The sequence below is a fragment of the Danio rerio genome, chromosome 2 (assembly GCF_049306965.1).
Source record: "Danio rerio strain Tuebingen ecotype United States chromosome 2, GRCz12tu, whole genome shotgun sequence".
Lineage (NCBI taxonomy): Eukaryota > Metazoa > Chordata > Actinopteri > Cypriniformes > Danionidae > Danio > Danio rerio.
The window spans coordinates 26195284-26216947 of NC_133177.1; the positions used below are offsets into that span (position 1 = coordinate 26195284).

At 37.0% G+C, this 21664-nt stretch overlaps 1 protein-coding gene across 3 annotated transcripts in view; it reads right to left on the bottom strand.

Moving 5' to 3' along the window:
• Positions 1-14567: 14567 nt before the first annotated feature.
• myo7bb (myosin VIIBb) overlaps positions 14568-21664 on the bottom strand; it is a 47704-nt gene continuing 40607 nt past the window's right edge. For all 3 annotated transcript variants that reach the window (XM_021467206.3, XM_073925386.1, XM_073925388.1), the window contains 8 exons: positions 21532-21645; positions 21354-21441; positions 21153-21259; positions 20485-20670; positions 18588-18704; positions 18416-18499; positions 18217-18336; positions 14568-15052 (listed from right to left, as the gene is read on the bottom strand). In XM_021467206.3, coding sequence (XP_021322881.3) covers positions 14951-15052; positions 18217-18336; positions 18416-18499; positions 18588-18704; positions 20485-20670; positions 21153-21259; positions 21354-21441; positions 21532-21645 — 918 coding nt within the window. In that variant the 3' untranslated portion in view covers positions 14568-14950. The remainder of the gene's footprint in view (positions 15053-18216; positions 18337-18415; positions 18500-18587; positions 18705-20484; positions 20671-21152; positions 21260-21353; positions 21442-21531; positions 21646-21664) is intronic.

Sequence of the window (21664 nt, forward strand, 5' to 3'; positions counted from 1 at the left end):
ACGGTGAACAATAAAGAGCACAATCAAAGACATTACTACCATTATAGTAAACACTTTCAACACTTTCAAACTTTTACTTAACAAGATACTGTTAGCCTTTTACTCTAAAATGTAATTCAGTTTACTAAATTGTGCTATATCCTCTCTTACATGAATGAACTAGAGTGTCCGCTATTCAAAAGAAAAAAAATGGTGTCTGAATAATGTTTGGTTTGACAAATATAAAGAGATTTTAGGCAAGAATGCTGATGTTTAGACTCCAAAGTATTTTATTTATAATTCTATTCTGTTTGAAAATGTCTTTCAATATTGGAGATGTGAGAGAATGTTGATCACTCACACTTTTACAATGGACACAATCAGGAATCATATGACTCTGCTGTATGTCTAGAAATACAATTTTATGTGTCTATACAAATATAATTAATTTTGGATAGATTTAACAATTAGCCTTTACTTTAGTTACATTAATCTGGCTTTTATGTTGTTGTAATTGTTGTTTTTTTAGAAGAATAGGTGAAGTTTTCTAACTTTTGGTTTCACAGACAGAACTATGAATAAGACAGGATAAGACCATAGTTGAATTAGGATATTTAAGTTATAATAGATGTATTGACAGTAGTATGTAATGTTTGTTTTTTGTATTGCAAAAAAGTGGTCTGTGTTTGTTGAGATGATAGTGTTCGATGATCAATCTTAAAGGCTTCATAAACAAATTCCCAGATGTGCTATCATACAGATAGGCACTGTTTTACTGTTACTCTGTATTTAAAGAACTAAAAGTAAACTTTCTATGGGTTGGAAACCTAGGAAGCATTCATTAAAGTAATTAAATGACTTACTGAGTAATTAAAATACATTTCAGTCGAATACAAATTTAATGATGAAATTAGTATTTACATTTTTTGAAGTAATTTACCCAGCTCTGTCAATAAGGGGAGAATGGTAGGTAATATTATATTTCAAATGAATCATAATTAAATTAATTTGAATTAATTTAAATTAAATTGCTTTCAATTGTGTTCCTTTTAAGAACCTTTAAAATACAGTTTTAGCACATTCTCATTCAAATGCAGAGCTTGAATTTCTGTCAGTAAGGACAAACATGCTGGATTTGTTATATTTTTGAGCACAGTTTATATATACAGGTATGAGCAATATCACACAATCAGCACTGGTGGGAGGCATGTGTCTTGAGGCGGCAGGCAGAGTGCCTTATATAGTGTCCACTAGTGATGACATACAGCTGTATCACACTGCTACGAGTGTGATACTGCGTTTATACAGCAGTTTGATGGTGTAATACTGAATATAAAAAAGAAAATCAAACACGGAGATTCTCCTAAACTCTTTTAATAGGAACTACTTTCTTTCGCCGTTCATGCACATTTGCAGCTGACGTCAGAACAGCCGAAACCCTTGCTACTTCTCCAACGTCATTTTAGAACTAGTATTTGAATGATTCTCTAGCGTAATATCTAAAGTGATGACAAAACAGGTAATTTTGCTCACATTTTAAAATTATAAGACTGAATGGCATGAAATGTCAATGTGATCTACAGAGATTTCCAAGTATCTCTCTGTTGCAATCAGAAAACCACAATAATTAACCATGAAAAAGTCAAAGCAAAGCAAACACTACCAGATTACTATGGTATAAATACAGCACCACAACATATAAAAGAGAGATTGATTTAGAATGTCACTTACCTGTTCTGTAGTGGTTTGTTCAGCTGTAGTTTGAAACGTATGCTGAAAAAAATACTGTTGTTATCTCCTAAACACTTGTTAAACACTCTGTCGCCATCTTGTGGTGTGGTGGAACATCAATCGTCTTTGCTCTGGTTAGTATGACAGGCTGATGGCCGCCAACGAACTGTCTCCAAAATTATGAATATTTAAAATAGGCACTGTCCTTATAAATCAACTGCATAGTTGCAATCTAAACAATAACATTCTCGCCTAAAAAAGCCTCAAAAGTATATTTTGTTGCCCAACATCTGCAATATTTGTCAAACATAGTCCTCTGCTTGCTGCTACTCGTGTTGGGGGCGGAGTTATACACAGGGGTGAAAAGGTTGTTTGAGCCCTTCTGTTTTATTTTTTCCCTAATTTCTGTTTAATGGAGAGATTTTTTTTTCAACACATTTCTAAACATAATAGTTTTAATAACTCATTTCTAATAACTGAATAATTTTATCTTTGCCATGATGACAGTAAATAATATTTGACTAGATATTTTTCAAGACATTTCTATACAGCTTAAAGTGACATTTAAAGTCTTAACTAGGTTAATTATGTTAACTATGCAGGTTAGGGTAATTAGGCAAGTTATTTTATATTGATGGTTTGTTCTGTAGACTATCGGAAAAAATATATAGCTTAAGGAGCTAATAATTGACCCTAAAATGGTTTTTAAAATTTTTTAAATCGAAATTAAACAAACAAGACTTTCTCCAGAAAAAAAAAAATATTATAAGACATACTGTGAAAATGTCCTTGCTACGTTAAACATAATTTGGGAAATATACAAAAACTTTCATAATAATTTAACATTAGAAATATTACATTCAGTGATTGATGTTCATGTCTCAGACTCAGTATCGGAACATTTTAAGCACAGTTTATAAATCATAACAGCATTGCCATTCATCCTGATAACAGAAAAAGCGCAGCAACAGCACTCCATCATGTGGAAGAGTTCATGGCCCTCGTCTGCATTGACATTATTCACATATGCTTCCAATATTTGCAATAAACGGTCTTCCACCAAATCACATTTTAACAGTCAAATGCAATGACGACACTGTGGCACTGGACCTTCATACCAGCACAAGAACAAACTTGGCTCCAGGTGAGCTTATGTAAGCAGAGCAAATCCTCTTGTTTGGAATGAAAAGGTTTAGCATTTTTATGGTTGTTAGAGTCTGTATGGGAACCAGGAAACATGCGATACACTGCAATCCATCTTGTTTATAAGTGCAGTGGAGGCCTTTTCCTCCTCACAGACAAAAATGCTGCCAACATTCCTTCGACTTTTGAGAAGCGCTTGACATTTTTTAACCTTGTTTTTTTTTCTCCACAAGGAACAAAATGGAGGGCCATGGAGCATTTCAAGGTCACATTCCTGGAGCCTGAAATGTGGAACGCCAGCAAAAGTGATTTCTTTTATATTCGTTTGAGTGAGTGTGCATTAAATCTGCCTTAAAAATCTGAATTATAGTGATTGGGAACACTGTTGTAGTTGAAAAAGTTTAGGTGGATTAAACTTTTCATGTTAGGTGGATTGTGGGTCAGCTGAAAGAAATATTATTGAAAACCCTATTAAATTGTTAATAAATTCTGTCATCCTTTACTCACCTTCATGTTGTTCTGAATTTAGAGGATATTTGTTTTTCTTTGGAACAGAAACAAGCAATTAAACGTTTTTTAATCTAATTTATTACTCAAAATGGTAAGTAATTAACTGAATTAATCATGAAAGGTATTGCATATGACATTTGGCTAAGAAATGGATGAGACTTCATTAGATCCAAAGTCACAATTGTGTTAAATCCCCCCAAAGAAACTTTACAAAAAGTGTATGTACACTAGAAACAAATATTCATTCATTTTCTTTTCGGTTTAGTCCCTTTATTAATCAGGGATCGTCAAAGCAGATTTAACCGCCAACCTATCCAGCATATGCTTTACGCAGTGCCCTTCCAGCTGCAACCCACCACTGGGAAGCACCCATACACTCTCATTCACACAGATACACTTCAAACAATTTAGCTATTGCACATGTGTTTGGACTGTGGATCACCAGGAGAAAACCCACGCGTCATCTATTTAGGCATAGATTTTATGCAGTTGATGCCCTTGCAGCTACAACCCAGTACTGGAAAACACCCATACACTGTTACATTCACACACACATACTTACACTACAGCCAATTTAGTTAATTCAATACACCTATAGCACATGTCTTTGAACTGTGGGGAAAACCAAATCACCCGGAGGAAACCCATCCGAACATGGAAAGAATATGCAAACTCCACATAGAAAGTTGTGAGTTGTATAATTTCTTTATTTCATATTCTGGAAATATACAAAAACAATAATAAATTTTCTGGGGGGCTAATTGTATTCATATTTACAGAACATTTATTTTAGCTCCAAAAACAATTATTTATCCATACCTGTATATAAATCTAAAAAAAAAAAAAAATTGACTAATTTTTTACATTTTTGAGTTTATTCAACAGATTCTTCTCCTCGGTGACCGAGCACGACAGTTTGAAACAAAAGATGGACCTACTACGCTCTTGTGAATGAGCCCAATACCCGCTTGTTAAGTCGTGACACATGGAATACCGTTTCCGGGTTAAAGGCGCTACTTAATTAAAATGAAAAATGTTTGTTTATGACCCCTTTATTTTTCATATTACACAATAAAGTGAACTTTATATAAAATCATAGTGTCTTTGAGCTTGCTTCATCAAAAATACCAAAATTTAAACTTTGAAATTTTATAAAAAATTAATCACTTTTTGCCCAGCGGATATTAGGCATGGGCAGATGTTGTGATCGTGATTTTCATACATCACTTATTAAACAATTATTAATACTATTTGATGAGTCTTCCCATACAGTGTGATAGAGTGCTTGGACCCAGAAGTTGCTTTGCGTGATGTCACACTTACAAAGCAAATACTGACACAGAGGAGAAGAAACAATTAAATAAATTTGTAAAAAAAAATTATGTCCACACAAAAGGATTCTCATATAATTTGACAATATTCCACAATTATCCACTGAAGGCATTTAGTCTGTTTTGAGGATTTGCTTGGGTATTTTTTTTTTCTGGGTTTTGAATGAGTCAGACCATTGCTGTTTATGGAGGATGAGGGAGCTCTCCGATTTCCTTACAAATATCTTCATTTGTGTTACATCAGTGTGAGTAATTAATGGCAGAATCATCATTTTTAATAGTCTTCTATAAAAGTTCCAATATCTGGACTTCCGGTTAAGCGTCCGCCATGTGAAGTCGCAAAGTCTGGAGCTCTGCAAACTAATTCTTAAATTTACTAAATACATAGTTACAACCTACTCCAAGTTCAATGTCAAAAGCCCCGCGACAGAAAAAGACTAATTTGGCAAGCTCTAATGGGTCTGCTGAGTCGGCCAAAAATGAAACAAGCATGATTGATAGCGCCTCAATAATGGCAGCGATCAAATCTTTGGAAACCGGAATTCAACAAAAGTTTGACACGAATGCGGCTGAGTTCTGAAAAGAAATATCATCCCTGCGAGAAGAAGTGCACAAATCGCTAATGGCTTTAACTTGACACTAAGAGATGCTAACTAGTCTGGAAAGTGCAACATTCGAGTGAATGACTATTTTACAGACACTTGAACTGAATGTGACCGCCCTACGGACAAGTGCACAGATTTTGGAGAGCCAATAACGACTTCTAGCTGATCATTTGGGAAAGTGGCAAAAGGTAGATTTTTCAGATGAATCGACTCTTGAACTGGATACCAATCATCATAAATATTACAGAAGACCTATTTGAACCCACATGGACCCAAGATTCTCACAGAAATCCATCAAGTTTGGTAAAGAAAAAATCATGGTGGGTATATCAAGACATTTGGCTGCTTTTTACATTAAAAAAGAACATGAAAGGGCAAATTCTTCAGCAGGATAGCGCTCCTTATCACACTTCAGCCTCCACATCAAAGCTCCTGAAAGCAAAGAAGGTCAAGGTGCTCCAGGATTGGCCAGCCCAGTCACCAGAATGAACATTATTGAGTAAGTCCTGGGGAAAGATGGAGGAGGTATTGAAGATGAATTCAAAGAATCCTGATGAACTTTGGGAGTCCTGCAAGAACACTTTCTTTGCCATTCCAGATGACTTTATTAATAAGTTATTTGAGTCATTGCAGATATGTATGGATCCAGTCCTCCAAGCATATGGGAGTCTTACACAATATTCATTCTTTTTTTACTGCACCTTGACTTTACATTCTATACTGCACGTTATTTCTGCTAAGTGACAAGACTTTTGTCTAAGCTAAGTCAGACCTTACTGCTAAATAATTAAAAAATCAAGGCATGATCATATTTTATTTTGGTAAAATAACAATAATCTAGAGGCATTTGCCTTCAATATAAGCCACTTCTGATGCCAAATGATCAACTAGAAGTCAAGTTATTTTTTGTTCTTCCTAATACCTGGATAGGCGACAAGACTTTTGTCAGATAGCGTAGCATTCAAATTTTGTCATGGAAACCTGAAGAGCAAAACGCAGTCAGTTTAATTCTTGCATGTCAAGCTGGTATGGTTGAGCTTTTCTTTATGTTTATATGAGCATAACACTTCTGTTTATCAAAAGAAAACTGATCAATTCATGTGGAGTTATTTTAAACTTTTACACAGTTTACACTTTTGAAGTGTGAGAGTTTAGGGTGAATAGACTTTCAGTGGTAGGACGAAATCTCTCCGATTACATTAAAATGATCTTCTGAAGATGAATATTAGCCAACAAAGACACAAGGGTGAGTAATTGACAGAATTTTTTATTGTGGAACGAACCAAGGCTTTTATTTTGATGAATTTGCTCAGCTTATTAAATAAGTGGCTGTCCTGTTCAGTGTCTGGCACATGTTGTTGGGACGTGCTGTGTGCTCAGAGAGTAGATTGATTACTTCAGCTGCATGCGTTACAGCATTGATTGATGACTGGATGGAATAACCTTCAGTTTGGACTCTCTCTGACTGATGGATCAGAAACATGCTGCAAGGGGAATAAATTAAAGCAGCCGTCCCTTCATATTTGTTCTACACCACAAACCGTATGAGAGACAGAGAGCAGTAAAACCACAAGAAGCCACACTGAGGCTTTACTGTGATCTTTTTTTTTCATAGTTGTACGAATGACAACATTTCAAATGCTAGTCACGGTCATGGCTGCGTTTTTCAGAGCTGCTGTTTTCAAGTCTCAGCACTTGGCCACCTTTGTCTTTGCTGGGCCCATTGTTTAGGAGGAATGCATTAAAGCACTGCTGATCAATTAATTCTGGCGTGAGTAGCATCACACATAAGAACACACTGGGAAAAAAATCCGACTGAGTCCACTCACTATTAATAATACTGTGTAATAAAGTAATACACATTAGAAAGGTAACATAATTAATACAGAGGCTTTACACCTATGATGAAAAATTTCTTTCAAATTTAAAACTAAATGTTTTTTTTTTAATTAATATTAAATAAATCCAAAGTATCTCATTTTGACTATTGCACCAATTAAAATTTACAAAAATCATTGTATATACATAGAGAGCATATATATATATATATATATATATATATATATATATATATATATATATATATATATATATATATATTTATATATATATAAATAAATGTTGGAGACAAAATAATCCATGCAGTATGTAAAATCACCAGCCATTTTATTTGGTACACCTGTCTAACTGCTTGTTAACGCATATTTCCAATCAGCCAATCACATGACATGTAGACATGGTCAAGACGATCTGCTGCATTTCAAACCGAGCATCAGAATGGCAAAGAAAGGTGATTTAAGGGCCTACTCACACTATGCCATCCGTACCGTGCCCAGGCCCGTTTCCCGGATCGTTTGAGAAGTGTGATTGCGCTGAATCGCGCTCAATCACGGTTCACTTGGCCGGCCCTGGCCCGGTTGGAAGAGGTGTGCCTGAGCGCGGTACACTTGGGCTTTGGCGCGGTACGCTTGAGTGTGAGCGCAAAACGCGCCAAAGCCCGAAACCGAAAGCGAGACGTGACTTTTATGACTTTGAACGTGGCATGGTTGTTGGTGCCAGACGGGCTGGTCTGAGCATTTCAGAAACTGCTGATCTACTGGGATTTTCATGCATAACCATCTCTAGGGTTTACAGAAAATGGTCCGAAATAGAGAAAATATCCAGTGAGTGGCAGTTCTTTGGGCGCAAATGTCTTGATGTCAGAGGTCTGAGGGGAATGGCCATACTGGCTCAAGTTGATAGAAAGGCAACAGTAACTCAAATAATCACTTGTTACACTGAGGTATGTAGAAGAGCATCTTTGAACTCACAACACATCTAAACTTGAGGCAGATGGGCTACAACAGCAGAAGACCACACCGGGTGCCACTCCTGTCAGCTAAGAACAGAAAACTGAGGCTACAATTCACACAGGCTCACCAACATTGTACAATAGAAGATTGGAAAAAGGTTACCTGATCTAATGAGTCTCGATTTATGCTGCAACATTACGATGGTAGGGTCAGAATTTGACGTCAACAACATGAAAGCATGGATCCATCCTGCCTTATATCAATGGTTCAGGCTGCTGGTGGTGGTGTAATGGTGTGGGGGATATTTTCTTGGCACACTTTAGTCCCATTACAGTATCAATTGAGCATTGTGTCAACGCCACAGACTATCCAAGTATTGTTGCTGACCATGTCCATCCCCTTATGACCACAGTGTACCCATCTTCTGATGGCTGCTTACAGCAGGCTAACACGCCATGTCATAAAGCGCAAGTCATCTCAGAGTGGTTTCTTGAACATGACAATGAGTTCACTGTACTCAAATGGCCTCCACAGTCACCAGAGTTCAATCCAATAGAGCACCATCTGGTAGAACGGTAGATTTGCATCATGGATGTCCAGCCGACAAATCTGCAGCAACTTTGTGATGCTATCATATCAATATGGAGCAAAATCTCTGAAGAATATTTCCAGTACCTTGTTGAATCTATGCCACGAAGGATTAAGGCTGTTTTGAAGGCAAAAGAGGGTCAAACTAGTTACTAGTAAGGTGTACCTAATAAAGTGGCCGGTGAGTGTATAGATGAAGTAATGTTCATTATTGAGCATACTGTAAAAAAATGCTGTAAAATTTTAAGTATTACTGGCAATTTTGGTTTGTAAAACTACAGCACAGTTGTAATTGTTATTTTACAGTGCGCTTGTAAATTTTACAGTATTGCTTGCAACCAAAATTGCCAGTATGTACATACTGTAAAAAGTACAGCAATGTTTTACAGTGACACAAATGGATTTAATTTATCAAGGTTTAAAGAATAAAAGAGCTTCAGAGCGCAAATTTCAGCTGTTCAGTCTGGGCCAATGATACTCAGTGACATTATAATATCAAGATCATGAGGATGAGGGCTAAAGAATGAATAAATTTCAGTTTTAGGCATGACATGAACAAAACATTTTGGGGTTTTTTTCCTCTCCCACAGTGCAGTGCTGTGTTTCTGACTTCTCTAGGCTGCTGTGTTATTATTTGGTAATAGTGAGCACATGGTAAAGTGCGCGTCAGGGCCAAAAGCCGCGCTCTACACTCCATTATAATGATTGCTGTGGAGTTTTCATGCTGGATTTTCCAGTTTTAGCACAAGGCTTTCTTTCAGTTTTGTGGAAAGGCTAAATTGCTGGTCAAGAGGCCAGGGCTTGAGAGAGATATTTTTGGTTTAGTGGAAGAATTAAGCAGCAAGAGAAAATCCCAGAAGCCAGCACATGTTTCTGGGGACTCAGAAGTTTATGCAGTTGGAAATAAAATGCTTTAAGAAGCAATTAACCATACACTATTAATTTAATGGCTTTCTGTAGTGATTCCTCAAAAGGACCATTCAGTGAACAGCTATTGAAACAAGCATTTTTGAGAGAGTCTGAAGAGTCTTTTTCCATTTTCAAGAAACTATTGCACAATAGAAAGATTCTAGGTTTTTTATGCTCTAAATGGCCTGGCATTACATTACATCACTGAACTGTCACATCCATGCACACTCCCAGCCGTATTTTTATAATTGTTAACATCCAATGGTTGTTATTACCATACAATTTTTTTTGTATTTCTAATAAAATAAAAGCGGTGCACTTTAAAATTTTGCGCAATATTTACTCATGTAATGCACACTTGTTTAAATTTTGGGATGTTACTGATTGTAAGAATGAGTGTGAAGACATTTGACTTGTTTTTTTAACTTTTCATGCAATGTATCATAATTTTTTGGAACGATTAAAGTTCATATTGCTTTTCCAATCTTAATATGAGTGGCAATTTGCACCTTAAGGACATTATTTGTTATTTTGAAAACCAAAACAGTCCAGAAAAACATGTGACCCAATTTTCAATTGTTGCTCATATGTGACACAGATCGTATCTGTTGTATGACTGTGTAAACATGAGAAAATACAACGCATGAATTCAGATATTCAGAGATGGGTTTCAGGCCTCCTCCATTTGTTTCACATTAGAAATGTTATTCAGATGGAGAGACTCAGATTTTTAAGGACTAGCTCCATAAAAAAATCTATATCTCAAGAGCAATCCAGTGACCCCTCTGACCCTCTCTAGTTTTTATTGCATGTTTTGTGATTATGAGATTTTATTAATTTTCTGCACAGTCTGCACAGTGCGCTCTCTCTCTCTCTCTCTCTTTCTCTTTCTCTCTCTCTCTATGTGTGTGTGTGTGTCTGTGCATGTATGTATGTACGTATATATACACAGTTGCTATCAGAATTATTAAACTCCCTTCAAATTTTTTTTATATTTCCCAAATTATGTTTAACAAAGCAATGAAATGTTCACAGTATGATTGATAATATCTTTTCTTCTGGAGAAAGTCTTATTTGTGTTATTTCGGTTAGAATAACAGCAATGTTGAATTTTTTAAAAGCAATTTTAATGTCAAAATGATTAACCCACTTTATGCTATTTTTGTTGATAGTCTACAGAACAAACCATCGTCATACAATAACTTGCCTAATTACCCTAACCTGCCTATTTAAGCATTTAAAAGTCACTTTAAGCTGTATAGAAGTGTCTTGAAAAATATCAAGTAAAATATTATGTACAGTCATCATGGCAAAGATAAAATAAATCTGTTTGTGAGCTATATATATATATATATATATATATATATATATATATATATATATATTTATATATATGTATGTATGTATGTATTTATGTAAAACCTTAAAATAAAGTAATTTAAAAAAAAAGAGAAAAAAAAAGAAAACCAAAACAAGTCACTGTGAGCTTTCTTATACTTGCTGGGAAATGTTACTTTTAAACAGAAGTTTCTTAAAAAAAATCAAATTTTTATAGACTTCTTATGTGAAATAGAACATTTAATTAAATCAGTGAGATTAATGGATAATACGAAATGTGCTTCTTCTTGAGTAAATATGATGAGATATTTCAAGCTCTTTTTTTATTGCATTATTTTGTACTTCTCCTCCATGAACCGCCACCTTAAGCCTGATTTATACTTCTGCGTCAAACACCGGCGTATGCTACGGCGCTGACGCATAGCCCTTCGCCGTGGCCATCGCCGTCACTGACGTGCACCTCTCAAAAAATGTAACTACACGTCGCAACGACGCGTAGCATAAGCTCTGTGATTGGTCGGTTTGGTAGCGCTGACGAGTCTGGGCGGGACCGAGAGGCGCGCGAATGGCGCGACGCCGCGCGAGCGATTGTTTACAAGTGTGGAGTCCCGTGAAGGAGCTCCGGATGGAAAGTTTTGTTTTGTGTTTACCTCATAGTTAAAGTTGTTGCACGTCCGCCGGTTCCTGCCTCAAAATGAGCGAGTTTGAGCCACTTGTACATCCCGGAAGTGTTCAGGAAATGCAAAAAAGTAGCGAAGAAACTCGACACAGAGGAACATTTACACATCACTGCCAACTAGCGTTTCGGAAGTGTTAATGCATACCGGCAGAGACAGCGCGCAGATTTATACTTCTGCGTCAGGTGACCGGCGTAACCCACGGAGCAGGCAACGCGCGTGGCTGTGCATTTATACTTCTGCGCGCTGTCTCTGCCGGTATGCATTAACACTTCCGAAACGCTAGTTGGCAGTGATGTGTAAATGTTCCTCTGTGTCGAGTTTCTTCGCTACTTTTTTGCATTTCCTGAACACTTCCGGGATGTACAAGTGGCTCAAACTCGCTCATTTTGAGGCAGGAACCGGCGGACGTGCAACAACTTTAACTATGAGGTAAACACAAAACAAAACTTTCCATCCGGAGCTCCTTCACGGGACTCCACACTTGTAAACAATCGCTCGCGCGGCGTCGCGCCATTCGCGCGCCTCTCGGTCCCGCCCAGACTCGTCAGCGCTACCAAACCGACCAATCACAGAGCTTATGCTACGCGTCGTTGCGACGTGTAGTTACATTTTTTGAGAGGTGCACGTCAGTGACGGCGATGGCCACGGCGAAGGGCTATGCGTCAGCGCCGTAGCATACGCCGGTGTTTGACGCAGAAGTATAAATCAAATGCACAGCCACGCGCGTTGCCTGCTCCGTGGGTTACGCCGGTCACCTGACGCAGAAGTATAAATCAGGCTTTATCGTGGTGGAGGGGTTTGAGTGCCTGAGTGATCCTAAGAGCTATGTTGTCTGGGGTTAATGCCCCTGGTAGGGTCTCCCAAGGCAAACAGGTCTTAGGTGATAGATTAGACTAAGTGCGGTTCCAAAACCCCTTATGAGTTCAGTAACATCAAAGACTGTGACGTCGACCGATATGGCGCAGCCGGGGCCCCACACTGGAGCCAGCCCTGGGGTTGGGGCTCGTATGAGAGCGCCTGATGGCCTGGTTTTTTTCCCACGGAACCCGGCCAGGCTTAGCCCGAAGGAGCGACGTGGGACCATCCTCCCGCAGGCCCAACACCTGCGGGGGGAGCCGTAAGGAGCTGGTGCATTGTGGAACTGGTGGTGGTCGAAGGTTAGGACCTTGACAATCCGATCGTCAGGCACAGAAACTGGCTCTTGGGACATGGAATGTCAGCTCACTGGGAGGGAAGGAGCCTGAGCTTGTGCGGGAGGTGGAATGGTACCGGCTAGAGATAGTTGGGCTCACCTCCACGCACAGCTGGGGCTCTAGAACTCAACTTCTTAAAAAAGGCTGGACTTTCTTCTACTCTGGAGTTGCTTACGGTGAGAGGTGGCGGTCTGGTGTGGGCTTGCTTATAGCTCCCAAACTTAGTCACCATGTGTTGGAGTTTTCCCCGGTGAATAAGAGGGTCGCCTCCCTGCGCCTTCGGGTCGGGGATAGATCTCTCACTGTGGTATGTGCCTACGGGCCAAACACCAGTGCAGAGTACCCGGCCTTCTTGGAGTCCTTGGGAGGGGTGTTGGAAGGTGCCCAGACTGAGGACTCCATTGGTCTACAGTGGGGCTTCATTGCCCATGTGGGTAATGAAAGTGATACCTGGAGAGGCTTGATCGGAATGAACAGCCTCCCTGATCTGAACCCGAGTGGTGTTTTGTTATTGTACTTCTGTGCTAATCACAGTTTGTCCATAACGAACACCATGTTCAAGCATAAGGGTGTCCATCAGTGCACTTGGCACCAGGACACCCTAGGGTGGAGGCCGATGATTGACTTTATGGTTGTATCATCTGATCTCCGACCGTATGTCTTGGACACTCGGGTAAAGAGAGGGGCAGAGCTGTCAACTAATCACCACCTGGTAGTGAGTTGGATCCGCTGGCATAGACATACGTAGAGACCAAGTGGTCCATGTTCTCCGACTATATTGTTAACGCGGCCTTGAGGAGCGGTGGCCATAAGGTCTGTGGTGCCTGTCGGGGTGGCAATCCATGAACCAGGTGGTCGACATCGAAAGTAAGGGATACTTTCTGGGGTCAGTGACAGCTTGTGTACCTTTATTTCTGACATTGTAGTAGAAAACTTATTCTATAGATTTCAGTGGTTACAATACAATTCAATTCATTTTTATTTCTGTATCGCTTTTACAATGTAGATTGTGTCAAAGCAGCTTAACATAGACGTTCAAGTAAATTTAAAATGTGTCAGTCCAGTTTCAGAGTTAAAGTTTAGTTTAGTTCAGTTCAGTTCAGTGTGGTTACATTTTACTGCTGAAAGTCCAAACACTGAAGAACAAATCCATCGGTGTGCAGCAGGTTACAGGTTCCTTTAAAATATTGTTTGTACTCATCAGAAATGATTCATCAGAATATTTTAACAGAGCGGTGAAATTAATTTTTTTAAGGATACATAAAAATTATCAAACGAATGTAATAAGAAAGAACTCTCTAATCTAAATAAGAATTATTACAGGAATAAATTATATTTTTATACACATTACAATAGAAAACAGTTATTAAAATTGACATAATATTTCACATTATTGCTGTTTTATCAAATAAATGCAGCAATGGAGAGAACGAGAGGCCATATAAAGGCCATCAAGAGTCAGATATTTATATTTCAGAAATCAAACACTTCCCATTGTCTGGCCTGTTAAACAATTCTAGTTATATATGTAGTGTATTGCATTTTAATATTAATAATCATTTTGATTGTATGTTTGTGTGTGTATGTGTGTGTGTGTGTGTGTGTGTGTGTGTCTGTGTGTGTCTGTGTGTATGTATGTGTGTGTGTGTGTGTGTGTGTGTGTGTCAATTTATCCCTTATTACATTCCCATTAAATGTGGAATATTATTATATTTTTTATTACAATGACTAACAGTCATCACTCATTCATAAATACAACTAGAAGCCATTTAGAAGTTTACATTTTTATTTTAAAATATGGTTGTTCAAAGCAATATTAGACAGATTAGAATTAAACTGCAAAAACACTGCCACCTGGTGTAACGTTGTCATGCAAAGTCAATGAAAAGGTGGACTATTGAAACAATAATAAATAGTCAAGCCTATAAATAATTATTTAAAATATATATGCATAAAGAGGAAGCAGCAAGCAACAGCTGATTCACTGACAGTTGTATATACTAATAATTCCTACATAATAAAAAGTGAAAACTAATTTCCTGCAGTTATTCATATTGTATCTTATGTTCCACAATTTCCACAATTATCATGGGGAATATGTTTTAAATAAAAGGGCTATGATCATGTATTAAAATTGTACTTGACAATGATTCAGGCGAATCGCTGATTTCTGGCTGCACCACTGGCGTATGATCCAGACACAGATACGTACAGATTCTTGTAGGATGACAGGAGGTCACTTATTTTATAACCCTGCAAGAAACAAACAGTCAGAGAGAAGATTATCGTAAGTACGTTTCACACTATAGAAATATTTGTTTTTTTCATCCTCAAAATAGCTTATAAATAAAGCTATTTTGTAAATGCAAAATGATTTCTGTGAGGGTTATGTTTAGGGATTAAAAATACAGTTTGTACATTATAAAAGAACATAAAATAGTAAGTGTTTTAATCACTTTTTCATTAACGTTGATTCTAGAAATATTTCTTATATCTGTTTTCCTTACAGAGATAAAAAAAAATATCAGTTGTTAAGCATTTATAAGCCATAAATTAAACCAATCAGCCATGTGGAGAATCAGAAATAACAAACTATTTAAATCAAAGTGAAGCAAATGAATGACAAAAAGAATTTGATGGCTTTAGTTAGGGAAAAGTCTATAATGAGGGTTCATACACAATTTAACTGCTAAAATTCCATGACTTTTCCATGATTTTCCCGAGACTTTCAAGTAAATTTTCATGACCTAATGTTTTATGCAATGTCTACATATGTGTGATAAAAGAAGAACAATGCATGTTTCAATTTATTACAGCATACCATAAAACATGCAATAATCTATTTTGTTTCAATTTATATTTATATCCATGTAAAATTGATTTAGATGATGCTTACGCTGCACAAATATTGTAAGTGTATGTGACTGGCCAAGTACAGAAAAGAAGTAAATAACCTATATTATATATCAAGAATCCAGATATCTGTTTTCCATGACTTTTCCAAAACTTTGTGGAAACTAGTTATTTCAAAGGTTTATTGCAGTGTGGGAAAAATAAGTACCCCATATTTATAATGTGATGATTTTTCCAGGTAATTATATTGAGGAGTTGCTGACATGAAATTGTAGCTGATCTGGTGAAAAAATTCAAGTCAACAGCACCTTCAGACACAAACAAATTCTCAATTATTTGAGCCGCTGTTATATTTAGGTCTTTTTTGTTGACATTGTTTACTCTGTGCACTTTGCTCACTGTGACTTTCTGATTGGTTGATTTATTTAAACAGCGTCATGGGTAATTGAGTTTTCATATATGAATACAGATACTGAACATGATTGATTAAAAGAGAAGATGAATGAACTTATTGTTCAACAAAAGCACATACAATTAATGAACCACCTCAGAGCTCACAGCTGCTGTTTAAAAAGTTCTATTTTTTATAAAAACATATTTTCTTTCATATGATGAAGGATTTTTTGTACTTCTAGAAACCAGCTGTCACTCTCTGCACTGTAAAAAAAGCAATAGCTGTTCTCACTAATAAAATTAAGTGCGGTTAACTTATTAAGAAAAAGTTTGTTTACTTTACAATATTTAAACAAGTAATGCCAACTTTTTAGCACAAGTTGTTAAACTAAAGAGATTCAGGTAATCTTGACCTACAATAATATGTATTTACAACTTTTGAGTGATCATGTGTAGGCATGGGCCGGTATAAGATTTTGACAGTATGATAACCTTGGATAAAAATATCACAGTTTCACAGAATCACAGGATAACAGTGTTGTGATTACTGCTCTAAAATATATTATTTTTCTGGGTAAAATAACTAAAACTTTTTTCCCTTTTGAACACAATATATTTAGTTTTTTTAACGACTTAAAATATTTTGGAGCAGTAAACATGTCAGGCTAAATAACTAAAATGAATCATTGACTTCTGCTGTCTTCATTCGTTTCAAAAACTTAAATTTAAAACGGCATCTTTGTTTTTGTTTTTTTCTGCTGGAGATACTGTTGTCCTAAAAAACGGTATTATTGAAAATTTTGGCAGTTTTAAAACCTTGAATTTTCCAAACCGTGGTATACCTTAAAAAACCGAGGGAATTGAGGAAACAGGTGGCGCAGTGGGTAGTGCTGTCGCCTCACAGCAAGAATGTTGCTAGTTCAAGCCCCAGCTAGGTCAGCTGGCATTTCTGTTGCTTTATATGTGAATTGGGTAAGCTAAACTGTATGTAGTATATGTGTGTGTATGTCCTGGCCCTCCAGGTTGGGGGTTGAGCATTGGGCTATAAATTAGATGTTTTACGAAACACCAACATGGTATGGCTAAATATCAACTTTTGATAAATAAGACATTTATTTTTGTCCTTACTTAATTGTTTTAGTTCAGCTTACTTGATAATAAATAATTATTGAGTCAGCAGTGCTGACGTTTACTTTATTAAGTTGTAAATACAAACTGTTTTAAGTTATACTCACTTAAAATGAATACACTATTTAGAAATATGAAGGCAATCAGTTTCCTCAAATTTTCTAAGTAAGGTCAACTTATTACATTTTACAGTGTTTGTTAAGTCCAAAACAAAACGCAAATATGTGTGTATTTTTTATGTGTTTTTGTGTGTGTGTTTTCTTGCATAATGGCATAGATATGACTTGGGTATTATAAAGACAAGGTAGATTATGGAGACATTGTCCTTGTCCCAATTTTTCAAAAGAACATTATCCCATCAAATGTAGAAATAAAAGTCCATTTTGACATTATGGTATCTTTTTTTTTGGTCCCCCACGATAAAACTAACTCATAAATGGGGGTTGTGTTTAGGGGTGGGGGAGAGATTATACAGTTTGTACAATCTTTAAATCATTACGTCTATGGGAAGTCCCCATAAATATATCTGTACAAATGTGTGTGTGGGCTATATTTACTCAAAAAAAATTTTTGCTGCTTGTTTAAACTACTTATTTAAAATGATCTGAGTCAACACAACTCTCCAGTTTTTTGGGTGACAACTTAATTGTTTTCTGTTCAATCCATTTAAATTCATGAAAACAATTTAGCCCCATTCACACAGGGCGTCAGCTTCAATGCAACTGCATTGCAACTGCATTGTGGATCTGTCGGCGCGGCTTCAGAGGCATTGCTCGCTGTAGAAGTTGGGACTTGCTCAACTTTTCAAGCGCCAGCAGAAACGTCAGCCAATCAGATCGCTGTATGCCAATACACCCGCTCAGACAGTGGCCTATTGCTGACAAATTTTATTGGCTGACGCTGCTATGATGATCGCATCAGCAATAACTTCAGACACGCCCTCTGTCGAGCGCTGATGTTGAAGCTCCATGTGAAGGGGGCGTTAGTTTGTGTTGAGACAACGTGAAAGAATAGTGAAGGAATAGTGTTTTTACAGTGTTTACCTGTGAGGTCTCACAGAGCAGAGTGTTGCCCTGCACCAGGTTGCCGATGGTCATGTGAAAATAGGTGCTTCCACTGGACCAGGATGTAATCTTACTGAACAGATGCGCCGCGAGCACCTCCTGCAGCAATCCAACCAAAACAATTGTTAATTTCACAATGCTAAGACATGGCCGGGCTACTTTATTTCTGGATTTGTACCTTTGTCTTTGAGTTGATAAGACTGATTCCTTGTTTGCTGATTGATATCATAATAACACTGGGGTAATTCTTCTCAGAGGTTTGCTGTGAGAAAAAAGAGAGTCATTATTTAGAAAACAGCCTCCTTTATTAGCAGTTAGTTTTATTTTTTAGTGTTTTAGTGTTACTTTACCTTTACTTCGAAGAAAGCACACCCAAAGGTTGGCCATGGTGAGACTGTCTTCAGAAACTGCAGTTTGGCTTCGTCTACACTCATGCCTGCCTGCTTGTTGTATGAATTGATGATGTGCTGCAGACCAAAGACACAAACAATTAATCTTACAATGAAAAAATACACTTTTAACCAACTTTTAAAAAATCCCTTTATTCATCAGGGGTCACCACAGCGGAATGAACTGCCAACTTATCCAGCATATGTTTTACACAGCTGCAACCCATCACTAGGAAACACCCATACAATCTCACATACACATACATACACTACAGCCAACTTAGTTCATCCAATTCAGCTAAAAACATGTGTTTTGACTAGGAAACCGGAGGACCTGGAGGAAACCCACATGAACACAAGGAGAACATGCAAAGTTTAGACAGAAATGCCAACTGACCCAGAACAGGCTCAAACCAGCGACCTTCTTGCTGTAAGGCAACATCGCTGCCCAATGCGCCACCCCGTCATCCAAAATGTATTTAATATAAAGAAAATAAATGTGTTTTTTACTTTAGTATCAAAGTACAATCTTTTTTTAACCTTAGATTAAAGTATAATCTTGCTTTGGACAAACCTAAACAAATACTGTAATTTGTTAGAGCAAAAATTATTAACTACGCTTAGTTTTGACTTGGTTGAAAATGAAAAATGTATTTTAATATCAATAAAAACATTTAATCCGCCCAAGAAAAAAAAAACATGGTAAAATATTGTTTTTATAGATGATGAATTAATTGAATTACTTTAAAATGACTTAAAATCACAGTCCAAGTAAAATTGCACTAAATTAAAATAAACACATATAATGTTAGGCTGTGCTATTGCTGGTTGTTTTACTTTTGCTTTAAGGAAAATATTATATAAAAAAAAGGTTATAATCAGAAACCATAATTTTTCACTTAACCCAAAATAAAAATGCACTTTGAATGAAAGACAGTAGAGTCACTGTTTTCATTGTAGGATCCAGTCTTGCCAAAAGTATTTATTTGCTAATGCATTTTGAAGCAATATCTCTTCGATAAATCTCCAGGTTAACAACTGTTAACAATTTTCAATTCATTTCCTAATGGATGACACTAAATGCAGGTGTAAACATGGTCTAACAAGTTTTGATCTACTTCCAGAGGTAGATCACACTCTACACCAGGGGTCATCAACCCTGTTCCTGGAGAGCTACCTTCCTGCACATTTCAGTTGCAACCCTGAACAAACACACCTGTTTGTAATTATCAAGTGCTGCTTTAGGTACTATTAATTGGTTCAGCTGTGTTTGATCAGGTTTGGGACTGAATTTTGCAGGAAGGTAGCTCTCCAGGAACAGGGTTGATGACCCCTGCTCTACACTCTCCTAATGTAAGCCCTGCTTACATCTGGTTCTAGGATGCTTTCTTGTTAATTCAGATTGTGTAAATGTGGTCTGAAATGTTTCGAGCTTCACCATTTTTTTACCATGTCCAAAGGTAGCTGAAAACGCTTCTGACTGTCATTGAATGCATTTGAAAATCCCCTCAAGACCAGTTACTTTTTGCCTACTGGCATTGTTCTTGAATAATACAGTACTAAATGTGTTGTGGAAGTGCAATAGCCAGATGGGGTTTAAACTTTGCTGAAAGTCTGGTTTGAACACACACAAAAAGAAAATAATTCTCATTTTTATAAAAGATCACACTGTTGCTGCCATTTTGCCTGCTAGTTGTGCTACTCATATTTTTAGTAGAAACTGTTTTAATGGTAGTTTATTTTTGTAAGGTAATGCACAGTGCTTAAGAAGGTACTTCGCTTTGGTTTGGTACAAAATGAAGACATGCAGAACTATATATTTGAAATAAATTAGGTAAATAAAGGATTTGAGGATCACCTTTTTCCAGTCCTCAGCAGTCATGATCTTCTGCTGATCAGCTGGCACCAGTTCTTTCAGCATTCTGGGGATCATGACAAACTGAGACTTATCTGCATCAACCCGAGTACGAAACAACAGTCCACCTAGAGCGATCATGTCCTCTTTAGACACACTATGGTACCCCCGCAGATACTTGGGCAATTCCTGGGAAAATAAAAAAAAGACATTTTGGACATGAATGACTTTTAACTTATTTTAAAACTCAAGCAATTTGGACTTGTTTCATTTCGTGGTTTGTAAACTCAAAGGACTTACAATTAAATGTTGATATTCTTAAATGTAAAATATATCAGTTATATACCCAATTGTGACTTTTGGAGTCTTTACATGTCTTAAAAATGGCAGTTATTAACAAGCAGCTAGATGGGAAACCAGACGTTTTTGGCACATTTTTTTTATTGTTTGCTTTTAATGTTGATTTTATTATCAATGTTGCTAGAATGGGGTCTATGCAAGACTGTAGTAAGTCTAACGTCCAGGTTGGGCAAAAAAAAATCTTTATTGCAGCACTTTATTACATCATATAAATAGTTCCTACACAGTGTAAGAGGTAAAATTGATGTTAGAATACTGTTAACAGTGTTTGGCTTAATGTATAGTATGGACTGATCAGATAGACAACATACCTGAGGAAAGTGGAACATTAAGTCAGCAGTTATATCTTTCCCTGGGATCACATTAAACCAGAGCTTCCTCATGAAGAGTACCAGGTACGGGACAATAGTTGGAGTAGCTGTGTTCAAGATGAAGGATGTTAATCATACTGTAGGGACAGTCCAACTTAATAAACACGTTTATTACAGTGTTTAATAAGCTAAACAGCTCACCTTCCCTGACTTTCTTTCCTTTTTTGGTAACATCTGTGAGTTGCCTGAGGTTGTCAAAAAAGTACTCCTCAGAATTCATACTCTCTACCTGAAAATATCAGATGTGGTAAAGTTTAGCTCTGACTTAACACACCTCCAGCAGGAATAAAAAAGAGAATGGAGAAATCATATCTAAAACCTTTGTGGAGGTTTTCACAAACAGGCTGTATCCCTCTGGTGAGGACAGACGGAGGTCTTTGGCAATGTTGCGACACAAGTCTTTGATCCTTGTGGTGGTGGTCACCTCAAATATCTGAAATTAAAGACAGCTT